Genomic DNA, 9,190 nt, shown 5'->3' on the forward strand with positions numbered 1-9,190 from the left:
AAGATATAGTTTTTCCATCTAAGAACAAGGAAGAAATTTCAAGATTTACAAAGGTCAAATCAAAAGCTACATAAAGGTTCATATGATTTTATTGTCATCCCATTTAGTTATGCCTTCATAAAATACTTAAAGAACAAATATAAACTCTACTTTATGAACAACATAATAAAAACTCATAACTTTCTATGAAGTATGAGAAGAAGATGAAGAAGAAACATAAAAGACTACCTTAGTTTGTATAGGAAATTTAGTGTAAAAATGAGAGAATGGGGTGGGGTATTTATAGGAGAGCCTCACCCTCATCAAATCATAAAATTTAATGCAAGGTAACTAGATTTAAACTAGCATAGGTGATGTGTCTAAAGGTGGTGGAGTGAGAGGATTTGTTGAGTGATTTAGGGGAATTTGCGTAAGAGAGGAAGCTTTTGCATTATTTGTGCAACAAGTAAGTGACTCATGAAATGATGACTTCCAACTTTATTGATATGATGTAATTTCCCGATAAACGTCGTGTCCGAACATTTTCGGATAATTTCGTTCGGAAATATACAATCTCCCGATTTAGGCCATTTGCCCGAAACGTTGAAACTTGAATTTTGTGGTGAAAAATATCTAGAGATGAGTTACGGACAAACTTGGTGTCTATCTTGTCTCGAAATAATATTTCGAAGCCAATGGCACAATCGGAATTCGATTTTGAATTACGGAACTCAAAAACACGTTATTGGGCCGAATTTGGGCCCGACAGCAGCTCAAAAACTTTCCGTCACAGAAAATTACGAAAATTTATCACAAAATAAGAAATCACAAAAAAAACTAACACTCAACTATGGTTTAGTCTAATTCAATACTGATTTATTTCTAAAATGAATCGTTAATAAAATAATATACACAGAAAATTCACGATGTTATAATAATAACATTTGTCAATATGCTAATATGTATAATGTAAATATAGATTATATTATATATATATATATATATATATATATATATATTCCTTTTTATACTGTTTTATACTACTAGTGTTATTACTAAATTGCTAACTAAATTATTATTCTAAGATAACAATTTAAGTTATTCACTACATTACATTTTATGATGAATATTCATTATTTGTTTTGTAGGTGGCAAAATTCTTTCTTGCTATCAATACTTTTATTTTTGTTACTTTCAAACTTGACATTACTAATTAGGAATTAGTTTTTGACTTCCATATCATTTACTACATATTTATAAATAAATTCCAACCTATATGACCATTGCATATTTCATATATATTCCAAATTTGTGTGCCAATTTTATACAATGAATGAATAAAATTATGTTTTTTCAAGAAATAGATAAAGTTAATGAGGCTGAATATAGTTAATAACAAATTATTATATTCAAAATTTATATAAACTAATTATTATATACACAATCTCAAACAATGACAACGGATTGACTATAATATGTGCAATAATGCTAGTATAGTAAATTAGATAAACAAGATAAATAGATAATGAATGTTTTAGAAACTATATTTCTTAAAAACTGTGTCACAAAAAGTAAAGTAAAACCAGTACAGTCCAACACTACAACTGGTGTTGAAAATAACATCCAACATTGGCACATGATAAAGTCTAGTTGGGTATTTATACACCATCACTCCCCTCATAGTACCAGTAAACTTCTCTAGAGTGAGCTATGGTTTCTCCAAACCCTATAGCTTTTCTATGTCTCTCTTCTTTTCTTCTAACCCTTCTTCTATGTGTAGCTGAAGCTAGTTCTTCTTCCACCAATGCCACCAAAATTGGCCAAGGCTACCGTCTTGTATCAATTGAAGAATCCCCTGATGGTGGCCTCATCGGTTTCCTCCAAGTTAAAAAGAAGACCTCAATCTATGGCTCTGATATTCCCCTCCTACGCTTCTATGTCAAGTAAGTCCCACATTTTTCCATTCATAAAGTCCCATCTTGAAAAAAACTGTTTTAATACATGATTTATGATAGATTATTATGACGTTGTACCAGCCTTCCGGCTGGTGGGATTAAGATTTGGTTGTTGTTGTTCTTGTGAACTAATCTCGAGTCGAGGTGGTGATTAAATAAAATCCTTTTAGAAACAATAACTATAGGATTCTTATATGACACTGTTCTTGATTTTGCAGGCATGAGTCTAATGATCGTTTAAGGGTACATATAACAGATGCCAATAAGCAAAGATGGGAAGTTCCCTACAACCTTTTACCAAGGGAGCAACCACCAGCACTGACTCAAACAATTGGAAGGTCAAGGAAGAGCAAGAACCCTATATCAGTTTTAGAGTATTCAGGTTCTGAGCTTTTGTTCAGTTACACTGCAGATCCTTTTAGCTTTAAAGTGAAAAGGAAGTCAAATGGTGAAACCCTTTTTGATACTAGCTCTGGTGCTTCAGATCCTTTTAGTTCTTTGGTTTTCAAGGACCAGTATCTTGAAATTTCTACCAAATTGCCTAAAGATGCTTCTCTCTATGGTTTGGGAGAGAACTCACAGCCTCATGGGATTAAACTTTATCCTGGTGATCCTTACACTTTGTATACTACTGATATATCAGCTATTAATCTAAATGCTGATTTATATGGATCACACCCTGTGTATATGGATCTTAGAAATTCAGGTGGCAAAGCTTCTGCACATGCTGTTCTGTTGCTGAATAGCAATGGAATGGATGTTTTTTACAAAGGAACCTCTCTTACATACAAGGTTATTGGAGGTGTACTTGATTTTTACTTCTTTTCCGGGCCTTCGCCGTTGAATGTTGTTGATCAGTATACTCAATTGATTGGGAGACCGGCCCCTATGCCTTACTGGGCTTTCGGTATGATTCACTTATCAATCTCCTGTTTATATATTTATAAATGATACTGATTTGGGTTTCATTTCCTTTTTATGTTAGTATTATTGATTGAAGAATTATCAATTGTGAAAACTGAAAACTATACCTTACTGGATATGAATATTTAATTGAAAAAAATGTTCTCGCCTTAGATAAAGTGATGGAATCTATAGTTTTTAACTATGTGTTTATGTAAATCGGGTCAGTTTCTTTGTGTGTGAAGATTATGATAGGATGGTCTGCATAATGCATTTGAGAATGCAGTAAACTCATGATTTTCCAGTTAGCTCTTTTTTTTTTGCTTTAGCATATTTTGGATATTGTATGCAGGGGATGATTTGATTATTTTTAGAAGTTAGGTCTGCAAAGTTAATTTTATTTCTGGACCTGTTTTTATGATCTGGATCCTGGCAAAGCTTTTCTGGGTATAATTTTAGTTGTTGAGTGATATAATACCTATTGGGTCCACATGTAAAAGATGAGGTCAAAACATAAAAGTTGGAAACTTAACTTTACCATATAAAAAAATCATCTTTTCCCCTCAACTTTTCAGTCATGAAATTTGACCTTTTGTAACATGCACGTTTAAAGCAATCCATGGGTCCTTGTCAAGGACAATCATTACCTGCATATTATATATTACTGTCCATTTTTTCTAGAGAGATATATCATATTCATACTTGTATTAGATTTATGTGGTTAATAACACAAATCTTGAGGAATATCTTCTTGTCCTTTTAAAGATAAACTTCCTTCATATGTTAAATTAACTTATTTACTACAGTGTGTATTGATAGCTCAATAGTAGGATGAGAAATTGTACTTTTCTAAGATGGCCATTGCTAAGTTTACTCTAATATGCAGATATGTTCTCATGTCTAGGAAAAAAGATTAGCTTTTGGTTAAAAGGAATATACTGTATAGTTTGGAGTTTGGACAATTTCCTATGGACTAATCATGTTATTCAAAGTTTAATGAATTGAGTAAAAATCGTGAATTATTTTGTCCTTAACTCCACTACAGATTTTGCTTTTGCAATCTAATCTTCTATGACTTTTACATGTTGCAGCTTCACTTGTCAATTTAATTTTAAGAGTGGGTTGCATTAGATCCTTATGAATCCCAATTTAGTTGACTATAGTACCTGAATTTTATTATAGTAATGGAACAATATTCTCACTTATTTGGTATTACAGGATTCCACCAATGCCGATGGGGATATCACAATCTATCTGTGATAGAAGAAGTTGTGGATAGTTACAAGAAGGCTCAAATCCCACTTGATGTGATCTGGAACGATGATGATCACATGGATGGGAAAAAGGACTTCTCACTCAATCAAGCCAACTATCCTCGTCCACAACTTTTGAAGTTCTTGGAGAAAATTCACAGCATTGGCATGAAATACATCGTTATTAATGACCCTGGAATTGCTGTTAACAGCAGTTATGGCGTATACCAAAGGGGTTTAGCTAATGATGTTTTTATCAAGCATGACGGTGAACCCTTCTTGGCTCAAGTTTGGCCAGGTGCTGTAAACTTTCCTGATTTTCTCAATCCAAAAACCGTTTCTTGGTGGGCTGATGAGATCCGCCGTTTCCATGAACTTGTTCCCATTGATGGCCTATGGATTGACATGAATGAAGTCTCAAATTTCTGTTCTGGAAAGTGCACAATTCCTCAGGGAAAGCAGTGCCCAACTGGGACAGGACCTGGATGGATATGTTGCTTGGATTGCAAAAACATTACCAGCACACGATGGGACGATCCTCCCTACAAAATAAATGCTTCCGGAATACAAGCTCCTATTGGCTTCAAAACCATAGTCACAAGTGCAGTTCACTACAATGGTGTACTGGAGTATGATGCTCACAGTCTTTTTGGTTTCACCGAATCCATTGCAACTCACAAGGGTCTTCTAGGAATTGAAGGCAAAAGGCCTTTTATTTTATCCCGCTCTACTTTTGTGGGTTCCGGCAAATATGTTGCACATTGGACTGGTGACAATCAGGGCACATGGGAGAACTTGAGGTACTCAATATCCACAATGCTCAATTTTGGTATATTTGGGATACCGATGGTGGGTTCCGATATATGTGGTTTCTATCCACAACCCACTGAAGAGCTTTGCAATAGGTGGATTGAGGTTGGGGCTTTCTACCCTTTCTCAAGGGATCATGCAAACTACTACTCCCCTAGACAGGAGCTTTACCAATGGGAGTCAGTTGCCGAGTCTTCTCGAAATGCTTTGGGTATAAGATATAGGATTCTCCCATATCTTTACACCCTGAACTACGAGGCTCATGTTAGTGGAGCGCCAATTGCCAGGCCTCTTTTCTTCTCATTTCCTACTTACACTGAATGTTACGGCCTCAGCACCCAGTTCTTGCTGGGAAGCAGTCTCATGATTTCTCCGGTGCTCGAGCAGGGAAAAACAGAAGTTAAAGCACTATTTCCTCCTGGTAGCTGGTACAGTTTACTTGATTTGACAAGCACTATTACATCCAAGGATGGAATCTACGTTACCCTTGACGCGCCTCTGCATGTGGTCAACGTGCATTTATATCAAAACACCATTCTTCCAATGCAGCAGGGTGGACTGATATCTAAGGATGCTAGAAAGACACCTTTCAGCCTCGTGATAACCTTCCCGGCCGGTGCAAGTGATGGAGAAGCTAAAGGGAACCTTTTCCTCGACGAAGATGAGCAGCCGGAGATGACTCTTGGAAATGGCTACTCAACATATGTTGATTTCCATGCAACGGTCAAACAAGGATCTGTGAAAGTTTGGTCAGAAGTCCAAGAGGGTAAGTTTGCATTAGATCAAGGTTGGTTTATTGAATCTGTATCTGTGTTGGGATTAGGTGGAAATGGAACACTATCTTCACTTGAGATAGATGGAAAGCCATTAATTGCTGAGTCAAATGTTGAAGTTAGTACATCAGAACATGTGCACTTGAATGGCCAGGAAGAAGGAGAAAATAAGACATTGATGGTATCTTTGAAGGGCTTGAAAATCTCTATAGGAAAGAACTTTGATCTGAACTGGAAATTGGGTTGATAGGTTTAGAGTGTTTCATCTTATTTATTATAATAACTTTGAAGCTTTCTAATGTACTTTCTTTATTCTACAATTCTTGTTAGCATTGTTGAGGTAGAAGAGATGAGCTAGAATTATGCTCGTCCTTTTCCATTTTAACGAACCAAGTTGACAAGGCTTGTGCGTTGAAAATTGAAATCTTAATGTTGTGTTAGTTTTTAAGTGCTTAAGTTCTTAGAGATGCTACTTATTTAGAATTTTGCCTTTGAGGCATAATAAATCAATCAAACACATCTAATATCTAAATCTAGATGTGTTTCATAACCTGGTACTAATTCTTCATCATTAAATTATATAAGAAGCATTTGTTTTTTTTTAAAAAATCTTTTTTTCCCATAGCTTTTTCAGATTTTGGTTATTTTTTCTAACGTATATTTTTTCCCCATCTTACCTTACCTTTGTGCCAACTGCTTTGTTGTGAGTGTGTTATTTTATTTGGGAGTATGTTATGCTTGTTATCTAAATGTGTTGTGTTTAAAGCTTTAAATGGAAAGACCACTTCAATCTTGTATTCCATTTCAACTTACATGCTGTGGCTAAGGCCAAGGCCTGTTTAGATCACCATCAAAGATATAATAATTAATCGTTGCAACCCATATGAAAAAATAATACAAAATTTATTTCGGTTTTTCAATAAAAAAATGATAAACATCACAAAAAATGTTTTTTAAAATAATAGTAGTTTTTGGTACAATCCAAACATTATTAACATGACAAAAAATTTTATAAGTTATCATGTAAAAAGTTTTTTTACACAATCCAAATGATTTTTTTATTATTTAAAACTGTTTTTTTCTGCAAACATAACCAAAATTATCCAGATTTAGATTATAATCAATTCTGGTTTTTAGCTATACCAACATACTCTATATATCATGATTGTATGGTGAAGATTTAATGTTCTTTTTATGAAAAGTTTTGTGTCTAAGCCCAACAGTGAACTTGAACTCTATGATGGTGCATGGCAAATTAATTTTTTTGCCCAGAACTTGGATGGAAAATGTATCAGTCTTCAAGCCCAAAAAGTAAAGGCCTGAAGATGCAATGCGTGATGATACAATAATAAGGAATTTGGGATCACTTAAATATGAGATACTAGATTCTACTTAGATTTCTAGATTCAACTGTATATAAAAATAAAAGAATGTTATATCCCTAGAAAAAGCTTACCCAAACACCCTAGGCATCACAGACTTCGCATTCTCCTTGTTGTGATGACAACTGATGCTTTAGTTAGATGGTAGGAATTAAAAGAGAGAAATTCTATTTCTTAATTGTTTTTATTTCCAAGGTTGAAAGTGACATTCAAATATTGTAATTAAGGATATAAATGTTATTATAATTTATATTTTTTTTAGTTTTTAGAGTATTTTTCTATCTAGTATTGGGGAGAATATTGACTTACTATGCACATAATGATATTTATTTATAAATGTATTAAAGAACCTTTTTTCTAGCCAAGAATCTCATTATTGATTGAATCGGGGTGGATCCTCTCACGAGGCTTTGGATTTACCATCCTAACGAGCTCTTTTTTGCGCCATGCAGTAGTTAGTCTAGTAAAGCACTAGATGGTTCCCCAAGGGATCAGTCTTTGATTACAAGTATATATACCTTATCTCATATCCTCCTTACAAACTCATCATAATATATACTATATTTGCAATTTTAACACGAAGCATAAACAAGGCTTAATTAAGCTCCATCTTAGTTTCTCTTAGCCACCTTAACATTTACTCTAATTTTGTTGCAAGTATAATGGGTTTCACCCTTTTGATGAGGGAGGGGTCGAGTAAAATTTGAGTATACCTTTATCAAAATATTGCTTTAACATTTTAAGGCCAGAATAATGAACATGGGAAAGAAGAAGAATATTGAAAATTTTAAGAGTCATGAAAAAGAAAGCTTCTTGATGAATAACTTAAAGAAAAAAGAAATAAATGAAAATGAGAATCAAAACTTGTTGGGTATTCCAATTGTGAATGAAGAAGTCCCACATTGGGCAATAATGAATGAGTTAAAGAATATATAAGTGGATCGACTCATAAACCTAATACCTTAAGATTTTGGGTCAAGATGTGACGGCTCAGCGAAACCATACACTTATGATTGCTAATCTATCATAATCACATTCTGTCTTTATAAGTCAGAACCTCAAAACCTTCAAAAATGTACGGTAAACGTTATTAATTTTTTCAACCCAGATAATTTTATTTTTCTCAGGAATTTCATCAAATGCCGCACTTTTACATGAAAGTATTAAAGCTTATGCATGAAAAAGAATGAAACAAAAGTATGATAGATACCAAAGAGATTTAAGAGTAATAATGTGCTTTACTGTGTTCTAACCATATGCTTGTCCTACACAGATACCCTATAAGAAGATTTGTCAGAAGAAAAGGAGCGAATATAAGTGACTAAAGTTATCTATTACATTATATCCATTTAAATTTATTAATTCTAATAAGTGAATTTAAATTTAATTTTCTCGAATTTGGGTGGATTACATATTGTTGATAATTTTATCACCCCTAGTAGCAAAAGCAAGAGAAGAAGATGTTGTAGCAGCCTTCCTAAAAGGAAGGGCTTGTTATGGGGTCTAGCAATATCGCATGTGTGTGTTTCATTCAATTAGTGAGGGTGATGGAGGTGGAAGTTTTGTGTTTAAGCAATAGTGAGTGTATGTAAGTCTCCAACAGTGATGTCATTTTGCTACATCGGTAATCTATTAACAATATAATAAAAAAAATTCTTTTATGCCATATGTTATTTTCTCCTTCCCTCATGCCACATGTCACTTTGCCCTTACATTTTTTCCTTCATGCCACATGTCACATCTTCCTCACATATTTTTCTTCCTACTTTTCATATATTATATATTTTATATGCTAATAATAATTTAATATTAATTAGTGATTGGTTCATGTCGCTACCCCACTAAAATTGAGTGTTTACAACATCTATGTTTTGTTATGTTAAAAAGTAATAGTCATTGAACATTAGATGAAATTGAAATCATTTTTCACATTCAAATTATTTCTTTACATTAATCTATCTATATAATTTAATGTTTATCATTAATCTAAGAATAATTGTACTTTTTCAACTAATCAAAGTTTTTTGACATTTTTCGCACTGAATTTTAATATTACAGTTCAGATTCTTTGAATTTTAATTTTTCTCTATTAACAATATAATAAAAAAACTCTCTTATGCCACATGTCAATTTCT

At 33.4% G+C, this 9,190-nt stretch overlaps 1 protein-coding gene across 2 annotated transcripts; it reads left to right on the forward strand.

Annotated features, from left to right (window-relative positions):
• LOC109360460 (alpha-xylosidase 1-like) lies at positions 1,657 to 6,129 on the forward strand. Of its 2 annotated transcripts, XM_019605381.1 has the most exons (4): positions 1,657 to 1,922; positions 2,153 to 2,841; positions 4,056 to 5,919; positions 5,953 to 6,129. In XM_019605381.1, coding segments are annotated over exons 1-4 (2,787 nt in total). In that variant the 5' UTR covers positions 1,657 to 1,689; the 3' UTR covers positions 5,954 to 6,129. The 2 variants fall into 2 exon arrangements, with proteins under 2 accessions (XP_019460926.1, XP_019460925.1); XM_019605380.1 differs by having other exon boundaries at positions 4,056 to 6,129.

This window comes from Lupinus angustifolius, chromosome LG11, assembly GCF_001865875.1.
Source record: "Lupinus angustifolius cultivar Tanjil chromosome LG11, LupAngTanjil_v1.0, whole genome shotgun sequence".
In the NCBI taxonomy this organism is placed as follows: Eukaryota; Viridiplantae; Streptophyta; class Magnoliopsida; order Fabales; family Fabaceae; genus Lupinus; species Lupinus angustifolius.

Coding starts and splice junctions, on each gene's coding strand:
- LOC109360460 (XM_019605380.1), top strand. CDS start 1,690: ATGGTTTCTCCAAACCCTATAGCTTTTCTATGTCTCTCTTCTTTTCTT. Junction 1,923..2,152: donor CTCCTACGCTTCTATGTCAA/GTAAGTCCCACA, acceptor TTGATTTTGCAG/GCATGAGTCTAATGATCGTT. Junction 2,842..4,055: donor TATGCCTTACTGGGCTTTCG/GTATGATTCACT, acceptor TTGGTATTACAG/GATTCCACCAATGCCGATGG.